Source organism: Labeo rohita, chromosome 21 (genome assembly GCF_022985175.1).
Source record: "Labeo rohita strain BAU-BD-2019 chromosome 21, IGBB_LRoh.1.0, whole genome shotgun sequence".
Classification (NCBI taxonomy): domain Eukaryota; kingdom Metazoa; phylum Chordata; class Actinopteri; order Cypriniformes; family Cyprinidae; genus Labeo; species Labeo rohita.
Window position 1 is genome coordinate 27,430,362 of NC_066889.1, and position 17,205 is coordinate 27,447,566.

At 35.8% G+C, this 17,205-nt stretch overlaps 3 protein-coding genes across 6 annotated transcripts in view; 1 reads left to right on the forward strand and 2 right to left on the reverse strand.

Annotated features, from left to right (window-relative positions):
• Window positions 1-915: 915 nt before the first annotated feature.
• LOC127152947 (E3 ubiquitin-protein ligase hyd) lies at window positions 916-3,151 on the reverse strand. Its single transcript, XM_051093861.1, has 7 exons — window positions 2,861-3,151; window positions 2,375-2,486; window positions 2,111-2,223; window positions 1,935-2,034; window positions 1,708-1,829; window positions 1,525-1,619; window positions 916-1,359 (listed from the first exon to the last, which is right to left on the reverse strand). The coding sequence occupies exons 1-7, from the start codon at window positions 2,949-2,951 to the stop codon at window positions 1,318-1,320; spliced, it is 675 nt and encodes a 224-aa protein (XP_050949818.1). The 5' UTR covers window positions 2,952-3,151; the 3' UTR covers window positions 916-1,317.
• Window positions 3,152-3,286: 135 nt separating this feature from the next.
• Window positions 3,287-6,043, forward strand: rpl28 (ribosomal protein L28). Its single transcript, XM_051093862.1, has 5 exons — window positions 3,287-3,436; window positions 4,079-4,172; window positions 5,224-5,347; window positions 5,581-5,699; window positions 5,904-6,043. Exons 2-5 carry the CDS (start codon window positions 4,089-4,091, stop codon window positions 5,991-5,993), a joined length of 417 nt encoding a protein of 138 aa, XP_050949819.1. The 5' UTR covers window positions 3,287-3,436; window positions 4,079-4,088; the 3' UTR covers window positions 5,994-6,043.
• Window positions 6,044-12,796: 6,753 nt separating this feature from the next.
• Window positions 12,797-17,205, reverse strand: part of col27a1a (collagen, type XXVII, alpha 1a) — a 66,988-nt gene continuing 62,579 nt past the window's right edge. For all 4 annotated transcript variants that reach the window (XM_051093665.1, XM_051093663.1, XM_051093664.1 and 1 more), the window contains exons 59-61: window positions 16,996-17,105; window positions 16,674-16,874; window positions 12,797-16,062 (exon numbers count right to left, since the gene is read on the reverse strand). In XM_051093665.1, the coding sequence (XP_050949622.1) occupies window positions 15,916-16,062; window positions 16,674-16,874; window positions 16,996-17,105 (458 nt within the window). In that variant the 3' untranslated portion in view covers window positions 12,797-15,915. The remainder of the gene's footprint in view (window positions 16,063-16,673; window positions 16,875-16,995; window positions 17,106-17,205) is intronic.

Genomic DNA, 17,205 nt, shown 5'->3' on the forward strand with positions numbered 1-17,205 from the left:
TCTGATTATCAATGTGTAAAACAGTTGTGCTTATTTCACATTTTGTGTGAAATCTGGTAATTTTTGGCAGGAAAAAATCAATTTAATGCGTGCTTGCTGAATATATATAAACAATTTTAATTGAAAATGCAATTAAAATTGTGTTCTTAAAGCCATTTAATCATTTCTTTAATATTTCCATGTCTGCAATACTTTATTTTAAAGAAGTCTCTTCTGCTCACCAAGCCTGCATTTATTTGATCCAAAATACAGCAAAAAACAGTACAATTTTAAACTATTTTACTATTTAAAAATAACTTTTCTATTTGAATATATTTTAAAATGCCATTTATTCCTGTGATTTCAAAATTGATTTTTTAGCATAATTTCTCCAGTCACATTATCCTTCAGAAATCATTCTAATATTCTAATTTGCTGCTCAAAAAGACATTTATTTTCATTATTATGTTAAAAACAGCTGAGTGGAATTTTTTCAGGTTTCTTTGATGAATAGAAAGTTCAGAAGAACAGCATTTATCTGAAATAGAACTATTTTGTAACATTATAAATGTCTTTAGCATCACTTTTCATCAATTGAAAGCATCCTTGCTAATTAAAAGTAATAATTTTTTTTAATTTTTTCAGCATGTTAGAATGATTTCTGAAGGATTCTGTGAAACTGAAGACTGGAGTAATGATGCTGAAAATTTAGATTTTATCACAGGAATAAATTATGCTTTAAAATATATTCAAATAGAAAACCGTTATTTGTACTAGTAAAAGACATTTCTAAATTTTGCTGTTTTTGCTGTGCTTTGGATCAAATAAATGCAGGCTTGGTGAGCAGAAGAGACTTTTTTTTAAAAAAACATTAAAAATCTTACTGTTCAAAAACTTGACTGGTAGCATACATGAATCTTAAACAAAACTACAGAGTAAAACTTTTCATTATTTTATTATTTACAGACAAATATTATTTCAAACCAAAACTAAATATGTAAAATTGAATGATCGCTAATTATGGCACAAATCTTTAAAAGACTATAAACGTGCTCGTAAAAATGTGCAGACGCCCCTGGAATGTCAAAACTATTACCTAGTGTTTAATACACATGCTCTAGTCGCTTTTAGCTGGGGTGCACATGCAGGTGAAGCAGGTTTGAATCCAGCCTGTGACATTCTGACACAGTTCCCCCTATTAACTCTCCACTATTCACATCAATAAAAAGTGGCAAGTCCATGTAAACATCGTCTTGTATACAAGTAAAATATACAGCAATTCAGGCCTAAAAGTCCCAAGTACAAAGCTTCTTGCAATCACATGGTCTGTAGAGATTCTCATGCTGACATTTCTGTGTGTGTTGGGTTCAGAGCGCCCTCCTGTGGATAAAGAGAAAAACATTTATTTAATATGTAGTGATTCACTGCTCTTTTGAGCTGAAAGTGAGGAATATTAGCTTAAAAAGAATGCACAAATGCATACTTCTCAAGCAAGTACTTAAATTACAATGATGCTTTGAATGTGTGTATATTTGGTTAAAGTACCAGTGCACTTTTTGCTCTTTGAACTGCGACTTCCAGCATGCTCCGGTCAGACAGAATCTGTTTCAGCATTCCAGAGTCCATTTCCAACAGCATCCCTACATACACAAACATTCATCACATATTCATCATATCACACAGTGTGTACAAAAACAATCTCAAGAAGCCTGTATTCAAGTAACTCACCAGTGATGTCAGCGCAGTGGGTGGGGTCTAACTGATGCACGATATTAAAAAGCGTCTCGCCTATGGATTCCACTTCCTCTCGGTCCGACCCGTCACTGACATCTGTGGCCTCGTCACGCTGCCTGAGCCCCAGATAAACAGAATTTTTTGTTCAATTCAACATTATGTGATTAATTCAAATTCCAACTTGCTCAGTAGCAGCTGTTACAAAATCCAAAGGCACCTACTCCTGCAAGGTTTTCAAGGCGATCTTCACTTGTTCCTCGAGGAGCGAAGAATCCGACATTAGCTGAAGCACTGCCTCCTTCTTCTGCTCCAATAACATGCCTGTATAGTTATTAAAGTTACATTATTATTCCAACAGACTATGCATTCCCTCATTTAGTGCTTTTGTATTGTGTACCTGTTATTTTCTGTGTGTGTCCAGTGTTGTAGAGGTCAATAAGGTCATACAGCTGTTCACCCAGAGAGTCGGAGGATACAGACGCCGCATCATCGGTGTGAGACACAGCTTCACTAGAAAGAGAATACAACAGAGGTTATGAACTTACATACTGCCTACTATTAATTTATTTTTACAAAATGATGTGGGAAACGTATGTAATGTTTATTTAGAAACATTTTAAGTAGTTTTCCTGCAGTTTTGTTTAAAAAACCATTGTGTTACCTGTCGTCTGATGACGTGAGAGCGGTCAGTGCTCTTTCAAGTGCCTTATTCAGCAGAGCTTCATCATACAACATCTGAGACACAACAGAAGCAGGCAACTCCAAAAGCATACCTGCAAACATCACACAGCTAAAATTAAAATCATTAAAATATTATTTAGGTTCTGTAATCAAAGCTAAATTTTCAGCATCATTACTTCAGTCTTTAATGTCACATGGTCCTTCGGAAATCATTGATAATACGCTGATGCTCAAGAAACATCTTTTATTATTATTTTTATTATTATGCTCTTCTGAACTTTCTATTCATCAGAGAAGCCTGAAAAAATTCTACTCAGCTAATAATAATAATAATAACAATAAATATTTTTTGAGCAGCAAATCACAATATTAGAATGATTTCTGAAGGATCATGTGACTGGTTTAAAAAAAAACATTAAAATCTACTGTTCAAAAACTTTTGACTGGTAGTGTAGATATGTATCACCTGTAAGTTTAGGTGTCATCTCAGTGTATTTCGGATATATCAAATCATACAGTTTCTCTCCCAGAGTCTCCAGATCTTCATCATTCTCCATCACTGCAGCATTGGGTGATGAAGATTACCTACTTATTTAATCATACGAATAATAATAGTGTCTAACTACACTCCGCTGTCATTTACATGTTCTAACTGTCTTCAACTAGGTTAAATATGAATCATAATAATGTATTATGTACAGCAGACATCAGAGCTTGGGTTGTTGTGGCTGGAGAACGCATGAAAATGACGTAGAGCACACAGCACGCGTGACGTGCACCAGCTGCACCACTCAGACGTAATGTCCTTCCGCACTGTACATCAAACATATAGTCCCGTTTAAAAACAATATATTTGAAGATATATTTTTGAATTGATTTCCAAAACCGAAAAGACGTCTGAAGTACATTTTCGTTATTTTCTACACTCTGAAAACGAAGGTAAACGACTAAGTTACTAATCCTCACAGCAGCGTAAGAAAATACTAAAGCGCCACCGGAACTGGAACTCGTTCCTTTCCCTCTCTCTTCCTCTGCTGAAAAGGTAACGTGGTCGTCTTGCGTTGCTTTTCAATGCTCGATTAAACGCTTTATAGGGCACATTTCAGCATTAAACCCGTATATATGTGTGTCGAATATGTTATAAGCTCCTTATGAGCTGTATCATTCGGTGTAGTGACAATAAAAAGGAGGATATTGATTATAAACTCTCCCGGTGTTGCTTAGCGAGGCCTTCAGTTAGTCAGTCAGTGAGTGAGAAACAAGCACCACACCGCTAGACTGGGTCAAAATCAGTCCAGACTGAGAATAAAGTTTAGATTTTCTCACAGTCAGAGCTTTGCTTATGTTTGTTGGTAGCTTTTTGTGTCTCTTTATGTGGCATTTTACAGCTCTGGTTTATATGACGGTCTTTGAGTTGGAGATTTGACAGGATTACGGACGCATTCTAACGTTATGTGTTTATTTGCCTGTATATATGTGTATTATCAGTCTAATGAGATTTTGGATTTTTTTTTCATATTTGCAAAACGTAAATTTCAACAAAGTGGAGGAATCTAGAAAAACGTATTAATCTAATTAGCATATTAAGATGCAGTTTGTTTCAGATATGTATTTGATGTGACCTGTGTCTGTTATTGAATATGATCCGTGTATGTGATATTTGTTTTTTGTGTCATGTGTTCAGGATCGTCATCATGGCATCTTCTCACCTGCAGTGGATGGTCATCAGGAACACTTCCAGTTTCCTTATCAAGAGAAACAAGCAGACCTACAGCACCGTAAGTCACTTCTGTTCAACTTCACTGAAGTCACTGCTGATGATGCGCCCGGGATTTGCTGGCTGTTATTTGGGTTTTGTTGGTGTTGTGCATTTCCTAGTGGCTCATTCTAAAATTCTGATTCGAGAGAATGAATGCAGTCTTGCAGATCGAGCCAAGTTCAGAAAATGAGACTTCTTTCCAATCATATGTGGCTGTCTTATTGTATGAGATTCAGGGTTTATGTTTGTATTCTCAAATGTTTCAAGTTGCTTTTCATGAGCTGCTGTAGTTTATAAACATAAGCAGGAAAACTGGCAGTTTTGAATATGCATTAAAAACTATGGTTTATTAGCCTGACACATGATTTTGTTTTCAGTTTAGTGATGATGTCATAACCTGTTGGAATCTGTGTAATTTTACTAACTTTTACTAAATGTTCACCAAAATAACCTTGATAAAATGAAGTCTGAGTTTTTCTTTGCTGTGTACAGATATGAGCTTAATTGTTTTTTTTTTAACACTGCTGTCTGTGACAGTATTGGAACTTCTCACAGTTCTGACTTTTTTCTTTTTTTTTCTTCCAGAATTGCATGATACAGACTCACAATTTCTGACTTTTTCTTGGAATTGAGATATAAACTCACAATTGCATGTTATAAAGTCAGAATTATGAGAGATAAACTAGTCACAATTGTGAGATGTAAATTTGCAATTCTGAGAAAAAATGTCAGAAGTTTATATTGTGCAATTCTGACTTCATTACTCAGAATTGCGAGTTTGTCTCACAATTTTTACTTTAACTCGCAATTATGAGTTTATATCTCATAATTCTGAGAAAAAAGTCAGAATTGTGAGTTTGTATCATGCAACTGTGAGAAAGTCAGAATTATGAGATGAAAGTGTTGTAGGTACCTTTTTTCTTGTTTGAGTGGCAGAAAAGGGCTTCCATAGAACAGACTAGTGACCCACTAGTTAAAAACATTGCTATAGTTGCTCATTTGACTGAACATTTGCAGTTTTTGTTGCATATCAAATAATTGATCTTAAATATTCCCCCTCTCTTTTTCAGGAGCCAAATAACCTGAAGGCCAGGAATGCTTTCCGCTTCAATGGTCTCATTCACCGTAAGACCGTTGGCATCGAGCCGGCTGCTGATGGCAAAGGTGTGGTCGTCACCCTGAGGAAACGTGCAGGTGAGTGGACAAAATTGACACAGTTTCAGGGTTTCAGACTTTTACACACCATTAAAGCTCAGTGAATTTGAGGCTGCATGTTGTTAGGATGCTATAAGATTATATATTTTTGGAAGCTAAAGGTGGTGACATGGCAATGTGATTTACTTATGAAATCAGCCTTTAATCTAGACGTCTACTTTTAAACGTGTGCTGATGTTCTTTGAAAATTTAAAAGGATGCATGTGTTTCAGGTCAGCATAAACCTGCCAACTCGTATGAGAAGATCACCATCAACAAGAACGCCCGCGCCACCCTCTCCAGCGTGAGGAACATCATCCGCAAAAATAAATACAGGAACGACCTGCGCATGGTGAGTTCATCAAACACATTTCACCATTTTACTTATCTGTAGTAGAACGCATTTTGCTTGTGAGAAATGGTTTTAAGCTTTCGGGGGTTTCTGTTTACAAGTAATGCACAAGAGGTCTAAATCTCCGGAGTGGTGATATTGCAGTTTCATTAAAAGTTTCATGCACTTGTTCAGTAGTTGACTGCTGCTCTGTCTGTTTTTCAGGCTGCTCTGAGACGTGTTAGCGCCATCCTCAGAAGTCAGAAGCCTGTGGTGGTGAAGAAGAAGCGCTCCAGGGCTCCCAAGAGTTCATAAATAGTTGCATATAAAACTTTTGACTTAATAAAGTGCTTTTGGTCAAAGTTTCTCTATGTCGAGGTCTCATTTGTATCAGTCTATACACACGCACTACTTATAAAACAAGTTTTCTTATTCAACAGTTTTCATCAATTTTGGGTCTTAAATGGCAACATAGTTTTCCTGGTTATGCATTTTATGCATGTAAACAATGGTAGACTGAAAGCAGATGAATGTTTAATGCATTATCAGTTTTTTTCCCCATTACATCAACATTTAATGCCTATACTTAAGATAAAGCATTAAAACTCTGTGCCAACTGAAAATGATGCTTCATGTAAAAGTTTGCCTTGCCTTGCAGAGCGACTTTTCCTTTTGTTTGGTTATATAAAAGTGTGAGAATCTCACATAACCAAATTTAAATGTAAAAAAGATTTTTTGGTTTTATCCACTGGGGTCTCAAATTGTCATGTGGTTCTAAACCTATGTTCTTAACGTTTGCAATATATTTTATTTAATTGTAATTTACAGAAAATTTTCCCCACTGCTATAGCTCTCAAATCTACAGTGGGTACGTAAAGTATTCAGACCCCCTTAAATTTTCCACTCTTTGTTATATTTCAGCCATTTGCTAAAATCACTTAAGTTCATTTTTTTTCCTCATGAATGTACACACAGCACCCCATATTGACAGAAAAACACAGAATTGTTGACGTTTTTGCGGATTTATTAAAAAAGAAAAACTGAAATATCGCATGGTCCTAAGTATTCAGACCCTTTGCTGTGACACTCATATATTTAACTCAAGTGCTGTCAATTTCTTCTGATCATCCTTGAGATGGTTCTACACCTTCATTTGAGTCCAACTGTGTTTGATTATACTGATTGGACTTGATTAGGAAGGCCACACACCTGTCTATATAAGACCTTACAGCTCACAGTGCATGTCAGAGCAAATGAGAATCATGAGGTCAAAGGAACTGCCTGAAGAGCTCAGAGACAGAATTGTGGCAGGGCACAGATCTGGCCAAGGTTACAAAAAATTTCTGCTGCACTTAAGGTTCCTAAGAGCACAGTGGCCTCCAAAATCCTTAAATGGAAGACGTTTGGGACGACCAGAACCCTTCCTAGAGCTGGCCATCCGGCCAAACTGAGCTATCGGGGGAGAAGAGCCTTGGTGAGAGAGGTAAAGAAGAACCCAAAGATCACTGTGGCGGAGCTCCAGAGATGCAGTCAGGAGATGGGAGAAAGTTGTAGAGCGTCAACCATCACTGCAGCCCTCCACCAGTCGGGGCTTTATGGCAGAGTGGCCCGACGGAAGCCTCTCCACATGGAGTTTGCTAAAAAACACCTGAAGGACTCCAAGATGGTGAGAAATAAGATTCTTTGGTTTGATGAGACCAAGATAGAGCTTTTTGGCCTTAATTCTAAGCGGTATGTGTAGAGAAAACCAGGCATGAAGCATGGTGGTGGCAGCATCATGCTGTGGGGGTGTTTTTCAGCTGCAGGGACAGGACGACTGGTTGCAATCGAGGGAAAGATGAATGCGGCCAAGTACAGGGATATCCTGGACTAAAACCTTCTCCAGAGTGCTCAGGACCTCAGACTGGGCCGAAGGTTTACCTTCCAACAAGACAATGACCCTAAGCACACAGCTAAAATAACGAAGGACTGGCTTCACAACAACTTCGTGACTGTTCTTGAATGGCCCAGCCGGAGCCCTGACTTAAACCCAATTGAGCATCTCTGGAGAGACCTAAAAATGGCTGTCCACCAACATTTACCATCCAACCTGACAGAACTGGAGAGGATCTGCTAAGGGGGAATGGCAGAGGATCCCCAAATCCAGGTGTGAAAAACTTGTTGCATCTTTCCCAAAAAGACTCATGGCTGTATTAGATCAAAAGGGTGCTTCTACTAAATACTGAGCAAAGGGTCTGAATACTTAGGACCATGTGATATTTCAGTTTTTCTTTTTTAATAAATCTGCAAAAATGTCAACAATTCTGTGTTTTTCTGTCAATATGGGGTGCTGTGTGTACATTAATGAGGAAAAAAAATTAACTTAAATGATTTTAGCAAATGTCTGCAATATAACAAAGAGTGAAACATTTAAGGGGGTCTGAATACTTTCCGTACCCACTGTATGGAAGCCCGTTTCTGCCACTGAATAAAAAATAAAGGTGCAGGTTTTTTTTAACTTACAATTCTGACTTTTTTTTTCTCACATTGCCAGTTTATATCATGCAATTTTTACATTTTTGTTTCTCAGGATTGATATAAACTCACAATTGAGAGTTATGAATTTAGAATTATGAGATATAAACTTGCAGTGCTTAGAAATAAAGTCCCAATTGCGAGAAAAGAAGAATTGTGTAATAAAATGTGTAAAGTCAAAATTGTGATTTTTATACCGCAGTTATTTTTTCTTGCAATTGCGGGTTTATATCACGCAATTTTGAGTTTTTTGGCAGTTATCTCTTATTAGAATTGGGAGACTTTTTTTATCTCCCAATTCTATTTTCTTCCCACTTGCGACTTTTTATTTCCCTATTCTTACTTTTTTCCTCGCAATTGAGTTTATATCATGCAACTCTGACTTTTTTTCTCGTAATTGCGACTTTCCCACAATTCTGTTTTTCTCGCAATTATGACTTTTAATCTCCCAATTCTTGTTTTTTTTCGCAATTAAAACTTTTTATCTCCCAATTCTTTTTTTTCTTTTTCGCAATTAAAACTTTATATCTCCCAATTCTTTTTTTCTTGCAATTGCAACTTTTTATCTCGCATTTGTTTTTCTCGCAGTTTATATCACGCTATTCTGACTTTTTTCCCATAATTGTGACTTTTTATCTCCCAAATCTGACTTTTTTTCCTTGCAGTTGTGAAATTTTATCTCCCAATTCTTACTTTTTTCCTCGCAATCGAATTTCTATTATGCAACTCTGACTTTTTTTCTCGTAATTGCGACTTTACCCCAATTCTATTTTTCTCTCAATTATGACTTTTTATCTCCCAATTCTTGTTTTTGTTCCATACAATTAAAACTTTTTATCTCCCAATTCTTTTTTTCTTATTGTTGAGTTTATCACGCAATTCTGACTTTTTTTCTCGCAATTGCAAAAGTTCTTACTTTTTTCCATACAATTGCGAGTCACGCAATTCAGACTTCTTTTCTCCCAATTGCAAATTATCTCCCAATTCTTGTTTTTTTTTTTCTCGCAATTGCAACGTTTCATCTCCCAATTCTTATTTTTTCCTTACAATTGCGAGTTTATATCACGCAATTCTTATTTTTTTTTTCTTATAATTGTGACTTTATCTCCTAATTCTGGCTTTTTTCCCCTTGCAATTGTGCAATTTTATCTCCCAAATCTGACTTTTTTTTTTTTTCTTGCAATTGCAACTTTTTAGCTCCCAATTCTTTTTCTTGCAGTTGAGTTTATATCACGCAATTCAGACTTTTTTTCCCGCAATTGCAACGTTTTATCTCCCAATTCTTATTTTTTCCTTGCAATTGCGAGTTTATATCACGCAATTCTGACTTTTTTCCTGTAATTGTGACTTTTTCTCCTAATTCTGGCTTTTTTCCCCTTGCAATTGTGCAATTTTATCTCCCAGATCTGACTTTTTTCTTGCAACTGCGACTTTTTATCTCCCAATTCTTACTTTTTACCTTGTAATCGCGAGTTTATATCATGCAACTCTTACACTGACACGCTGTTTGAACTACTTTTTTTTTATTTTTATAGAGAATAAGTAAATAATTGTTTGTTAAAATCTTTAACCCACAGTCTCTGGTTACTGCTTGTTTTACTGAGTGAAATGTGGTGATAGTGCAGTCCAGCTGTGGAGTTTATCCGGTTGCATCAGTATAATCTATGACTGCGCTCTGACTCATGAGTTCACTTAATGATTGAATTGATCAGGATAAAGCAGAGCACAGCTCTTTCTCTCTCTCTTCACTGTATTTGACTGTCAGATGAGTGTTTGAGAGCGGTGTCCCTCAGCCTGCAGAAGGTCCACGGTGTGTGTTTTTGTGAAGATGTCGTTTTGATGTCGTGAGCGGTTCTTCATCCAGGTGTGTGCGTGTGTGTTCAGGATGCATCGGTCGCGGGCTCTGCGCTGTATGTTTGTTTGCGTGCTGCTGAGCCTGTGCTGTCGAGCCTTTGAGCTGCAGGACACCATCCACGCTCTGATCGAGGAGAACATCCACCTCCACGACCAGTTGGAGAACCTGACGAGAGCCCTGCGAGAGCTGCGGCAGCTCCTGTTCCAGCACAGCGACGGTACGGGACCTGCTGCAAGACCCTCCAGTGCTGGTCTAGATCACGTTTTTACTATTTAAACGCTCCATTTATCACTCTAACCCTCTTCCTCATGGAAGTTCAGGGTAATGTGAAATTTCGCTTATTAGAAAGTTTTTTTGATCTGTTTTACTCCAGATCACACTCATGAACATGATGAGGAACTTCAGCATCTCTGGGAAGAATGGTCACAACACAGTAAGTTTCAACCGTATTTGTGTTATTAAATACTTTTAATAACCTGAATATAAATTCAAAAAAAAAAAAAAAAAATTTTTTTTTTTTGATAGTTTTGTCCCTCTTAATGTCCCTGTGGTCTATATCGATTGTGTAATGATGGAAACAGGGCACTGCTCATCAATAATGGCACGTGTACTTCCTGTGACCATATGAGGGTTGGAATCATTGATTGACAGATCCCAGAGGACTGGGGTTTACAAATTTGTAAACTGTTATGCTAAAGAGAGTCCCTTCCTAAAATATAATTTTAACAGAAATTTATTTTCGTGAGGCTTTACAGGCATACACTTCTGTTAAAAAGTTTGGGGTCAAAAAACAAAAATGAACTCTCACTGACTCCAAACGTTACTACATATTATTGTAAGATTCAGTTGATGCTGTTTCAGTAGAAGATGATGTTTTTAAAGCAATTGGAATTCATTAAGTTATGTAATATTTGATGACCTAAAATATTATGTAATAAAATATCTGTTTTCAGATACAGGTGTAATAGAGAAGATTGAGGACGTCCTGCATCATCAGCATTTAAAGTCAAAGCTGCAGTAATGCTTTTAGAGTTGACATGACACAACCTAGTTCACTTCAGTAATGGAATGTCTTAACATAAAAATAATAAAACAGTAGATATTAGTATGCTTTTTAACAACAAAAAAAAACAATATATGTATTTGTATAAGGTTTTAATTTATTTTGATTTTAGTTTTAGTAATTTTAGTATTTAAACTTATTTCAGTTAGTTGTCAAGTTAATACAATCAATTGTGAGAGTAATTGATTGAAATGTGTTGTAGGCATCACACCTGAGACTCAGCTGCTGTTGGAACACGCTCTCTGTGGACACGACCTCCATGGCTCCGCCCCCTCCCGTTCAGGACACGCCCCCTTTATCTTTATCGCTTTTCTAGTTCTTGCACACTTTCTTTTATGAAGTGCATACTAGAACTACAGTGTGAGGGAGTTTATTCAACTACATTTTACATCATTCAAATTTAGCAGGTGCTTCATGACGAATCAACACTATTTGTCAATCTTGGTGAAGTTTTTGAATAAAGATAAAACAGAGAGCAGTTTATCAGGTGATAGTTTGAGGCCAGTGTGTGTTTCACCCTAGAACATTTTGCATTCTTGCCAAATAATAAAAACAACAAACTTGAAAATATTTTAAGCTTATATTTTTTACAGACTTTTTTTCAGTGTACTGTATTTGTAAGCACTTAATAGCCATGTAAAGCAGGCGAAACTGTCAGCAGGTTAAATGCTACTAATCTATTTGTATGTAGGACAAAGTCAGAAGAGTTTTTTAATGCAACTAATTTTTAATTTAAATACTGTGCAACAGGTTGGATTGAAGCACTTGTTGAAGTTTTAGTATTTTCAGTTTTTGTTAAAGTGTTCATTTTCTTGTTTGCTGCCCGATTGTCTCTATATTTATTTGTATTCAACAAGCAATCACTATAAATCAAGTCTAAAATACAAAACAAAGGTTTGTATGTAAATAACCTTTGTGGTAGTGTTGTGTATTTTAATAAACAGACAAATTAACACATGTGGTGTGAAATTATTTTTTCCCCTTAGTGTGATCTTGGGAATTTAAGGGTTACCATAATGGAAACTAAAGATTTTGTGTTCTTTAAATGTATGTTCTGTTATTACTATTTGAGTTATCCTTATTTTGCAATGCTCAAGTACACTATTTTATGTGACTGTTTAAGTTTTTTTTAATCATTAGCCACTGAAGGTAGCCTAAATACAATAATAATGCTACAAAAATAATGAAGTGAAACTATTTGTGCTACACAGTGTATTTATAATTACGACAACATGTGAAACTAAACCAGGATTTCCAGGGCAAGAATATTGACAACATTCTTGTTTGTTATCATTTCCAGTCAGGTAGGTGAAATATTAGGCTAATATTTTAATATGAATGTATTGAATGAATGTATCTCTACCACCTAATGTCAAAATATCGCACCCTTTCCTGCTTACCTTCTGTATATGATTTAGCAGCTTCCACACATTTTTTTCCGTGGTTTAGACAGCATAAATTAGCATAAAAATGTATTCCGTAGCAATCCATGCTGTTGTTAACATCCGAGTATGGCCTCGCATCCGGGTAACCAACCAAATAATGGTGTTGTTTAACAAACTTTAAAGAGAGAAAAAGTCCATATAGTGTTCATAGGTTAGATTGAAAATGTCATCTAGCTTGACTAAAGTCTTTTGGTTTGTATTAATCAAACAACGACATCAAATGCAGATTTTGGTGTAAGAACATCTTTATTGGGTATGTAAGCATTAATTCCAATTTAGAATCCACATATTTAACCAAGTACGGAAAACTGACGCAAAGAACAACATTGAGCAAAACGGAGGACGTGTTCAGAGAAGAAACTGATTACGATGAAGCCGACAGACATGAGATTACTGAGCCTTAAATTTGAGAGGTGAATTTTCACAAACAGGAATGGCAGAGCATTGAGGTAATCAGAATTCCAACCTTCTGACACTGAACGTTCACATGTTTTAAAATTCATCTTAGAACTTTAGAAATAATATTAGAACACAGTCCTGGTACAGTACGACTTTAGATTATTATTATTATTATTAATAATATAGACAAAAATAAACAGGATAGAAAAATAAAAACAGATCGAAAAAAGCAATATATTGTTCTCTGGAACCCCAAATTTACACATAAAATAAATCTATCAACCGTAAAAGCAGTTGGCATACGGATAATTAAGTTACCTGGAGAGAAACTCTGTCACAACAGAGAATTTGGTTAAAAGCGCGTTTGTAACATTTAAATAACATTAAATTAGCAAAAGGGACTCACTGTATACATCAAAGCCTGCAGAATTATACACACGGTCATGAAGAATAAAGAAACAAAAAGCTTCGAACAGAACACCACTGCCGTTTCCTTGCTGTAGGGAATCGTTTGCATCGAGATTACAACCAATATTTGCAACTTTCTGATGACAGAAATGTTTTCCCTTACAAAAGGCATTCGTTGATGTTTGTGCTAGTGAGGTGAAAGTACAAAACTGTTCTGTACCACAGAGGAAAGCACACAAGCTTATCATTGTGCATTCAACACGCAGGTCTGCGCAGATGTGCTGCAGACGCTCAGACTAAATGACACCTCCAGATAACACACATTTTGGCTTGTATTTCTGAGAGCACCTTTAAAATACACAAAATTCACACTAACATCATAATTCAGAATAACACGGGCACTAAACAAAAGCATCGACTTCACAACAGCTTCAAATTAGCACCATTGTTACCCAGATAAACCATTAATGGGTGAATCTCACAAAAACCTGTCAAGAACACATATGAGTCATATTTTACCCAAAAATCAAAACAAATACATAAACTGCTGACATATTTTTATGTCACATTTTAGATTTGTGTCTCGCAGTTAGAATTGTGAGATATAAACCCAATTACAAGAACAAAATTCTGAATTATGAGTCAAAAACTCATGTTTACTCTACTGTTTTTAATTTTATTCAGTGGCGGAAACAAAAATTGCAAGAAAATAGTGAGACGTAGACTCAAAGTTCCAAAAAAGTCAGAATTTGTAATTTTCTTTTCATTTTGAATTTTTTTATTCTGGATTTCGAGTTAATATCCTCCTAATTCTGAATTATAGGATAAAAATTCACATTTACTATACAATTTTAATTTTATTTAGTGCTGAAAAAAAAGGCAAAAATAGTGAGACAAACTCAAAATTCCAAAAAAGTCAGAATTCTGAATTTTCTAGGAATTTTGATTTTGTTTTATTCAGAATTTCGAGTGATGAGAGTTTTTCTATATGAGAAAAAAAAAAAATCACATTTACTATACCGTTTTTATTTTTATTCAGTGGCAGAAGCAAAAAACGTAAAATTCCGAAAAAGTCATTTTGTCATTGTCATTTTCTTTTCATTTTGCAATTTTAATTCAGGATTTTGAGTTAATATCCTTATAATTCTGAATTATGAGACAAAAATTCACATTTACTGTACCGTTTTTATTTTTATTTAGTGGCGAAAAAAATAGCAAAAATAGCGAGATGTAAACTCAAAATTCCGAAAAGTCAGAATTCGTAATTTTCTTGTAATTTTATATAGGATTTCGAGTTAATATCATCCCAATTGTGACCTGTATTTATTTGTTTATTTAGCTTCCATAAGTAATGTCTTTGTCAAAAGGTTCAATCAATAAAACTTTAAATTACAAAAAAAGAAATAAAAAGTACACTTTGCATAGTAAAAAAAAGAGCCTTTTAGGTTTAATTTTGCATTTTGTTATTATTTAATAAAAATTAAACTTTTTTTTTTTCCCAGAAATACTCATTACTGTTATGCTGTAATGTTTCAGCAATTCAAAATGTATCTATTTCTGTGATGACAATCATAGTTTTTATAAAAATGTCATGAAAATGTGCTTGTCACAAAAATCTCACAATCAATAAAAATATGTTTTCTTTTTGGGTGAAACATGACCCAGAGGTGTTTTCATGAGGGATTCACCTTTATAAACCCTTTGAACAAGACACACCCATTTGATTGAGACACGCCCCCTTAAAGTGACAGGCTGTTTTAAAAACAAGGGTCATGTATGTTGATATGCACGGGTGTGTCTGTACGTTTGATAGAAAAATGCACCTTCACTTGTTTACTGATCCGTCACATAAACACACACACACACACAGTCACTTCCAAAACTCATTTACACAAACACACACACACTTCCCTGTCTGATGGAGTGTTAAAAATGACACGTTTGAATGACAACACCCCTGAAAAACCTTCCTTAATGAGACACACACTTAATATATAATCAATAATCAATTATTTTTTCTTTGTTTTCCTATTGCACTTTAGCATTTCTTTTTTTCTTTTTTACACGTGACAAAATTACCATATAAAAGATCCGATAAACAATAAGTGTATATGTACATATAATACCTCCCAATGATCTTAATTCATCTCTTCAATAAACTTGATTCTTATTATAAAAGTACAAGTATTATAATAACTTATTATTATTATTAATTTGAAAGAGAGCAAGCACCAAAGAAACAGCCTGAGAGAGGAAGAGAAAAAGACAGAGACAGAGGGCTTGGCAGTTTCTCCGGCCCGGATGTCCTGAGTGTTCGTCCCTGCGAGATGATTGGCTTGTCAAATCTGATTGGACATCCACGGCTGGTAGGGGCGGGGTTTCCTTTAGACTGTAGGAGTCTCTAGTGCTAAATCCCCCAAAGCCCCGCCCACACCACCTCTTTCGGTTTCTGCAGTCCAATCAGTGGCTGAATGACGAAGGGGGCGGGCTGTGGGCGGGGCTTGTGTGTGTTTGACGAGCGCGCGCACACACACTCACAATCTCACACACACACTACAGGAAGCACACAGGTCCGACTTCTAGGTGAAAGCGAGATGAGGCCGTGGTCTTTGGTAGGTTGCTTATGCGTACGACAGGAAGTAAGGCGGGGTCCGACACCCGGAATAGGAAGTCAGCGTGTTGCCAGCGCCCGTTCAGTTGCTATGCAATACAAAACACTCGATCAGTGATGTTATGCATAAAGTAATTTCAGAATTAATTCATGACTAAACCAGTGTTGTTATTGTTAACTACAGCTAAAATTATTACAGATGGTTCTCGTTAATGCAAATAAATCTGAAATAAAATTTTAGATTAAAAAAAAAAAACCTAATAATTTGTGGTAACAGGAATTAGTGCTTTATTGAAGTATTAAAATTAATGGAATATTACAAAAAAGGAAAATATTAAAAAATGAACAAAAAACAAATAGATAAAAGATAATAAAGTCACATAACAAAACTACTAAAATTTATTCAAATGAAAACTGAAAAAATAAAAATAAAAGGTCATTCAAAATGTCATTAAATACCATAATACTATATAAGTAATACTAAAATAACACTGGACAAAACCTGTGATGCCGCCTTAATTTGTTAAAAAATGCAATTTATTTATTTAATTTTTTAATTTTATTATTATTCTTTAATGATTAATAAGTATTATATTATTTTTAACCCTCAAAATGACCGGCAAGTCACATCATGTCTATTAACATTTTTTTGCTGGCAAAAGCAGAGGCTTATTGCTAGTTTTTTGAAGGGAACGCTCACCCAGCAGGTGTCTGCCAACACATCCGGCTCCAGCGTCTCTCCGGTCCACGCCTGGAACTGAACTGCATTCTGGGACGGAGGCTCGGAGGGGGCGTGGCTCCAGATTGTCACGTTCAAGCAGTGGATAGTGATTCGTTGCTCTGCTCCAGCGCTCAGCAGATGCAGGAAGTTCATCTGGACGCGTCCAACGCTGAACTCCAGCTGTAACCAGCCAATGAAACAACATGATTATGAAATTCTTTACTAAACACATTCTCTTCAAGATCAAGGACATGCATTTATCAAAATAAGGTAGATGATTTGACAGTGGAATTTTGCAAACCTTAGCTGTGGTGATGGGCCTGAGGCAGGTGCGTCCGCCACCGGTGAAATTGCACGTCACTTCTATAGAGTCTGAGGAGCAGCCCAGATTTGGGTCGATCCAATAAGTGCCTGAAAATGACAGAACACAAATATTTTAACATGCAATCTGAAACACTGAAATATATAATAAATGCTTAATTATAACAACTATCCACAGATGCTATTGGTG

Bases quoted from the DNA above. Each gene is read 5' to 3' on its own strand.
- LOC127152947 (XM_051093861.1), bottom strand. From the start codon at position 2,951: ATGGAGAATGATGAAGATCTGGAGACTCTGGGAGAGAAACTGTATGAT. The intron at 1,830-1,934 runs GTAGGTGCCTTT...TCTGGGGCTCAG, and splicing joins GCCTTGAAAACCTTGCAGGA to GCAGCGTGACGAGGCCACAG. The intron at 1,620-1,707 runs GTGAGTTACTTG...TTGTGTATGTAG, and splicing joins CCACTGCGCTGACATCACTG to GGATGCTGTTGGAAATGGAC.
- rpl28 (XM_051093862.1), top strand. From the start codon at position 4,089: ATGGCATCTTCTCACCTGCAGTGGATGGTCATCAGGAACACTTCCAGT. The intron at 5,348-5,580 runs GTGAGTGGACAA...CATGTGTTTCAG, and splicing joins CACCCTGAGGAAACGTGCAG to GTCAGCATAAACCTGCCAAC. The intron at 5,700-5,903 runs GTGAGTTCATCA...TCTGTTTTTCAG, and splicing joins ACAGGAACGACCTGCGCATG to GCTGCTCTGAGACGTGTTAG.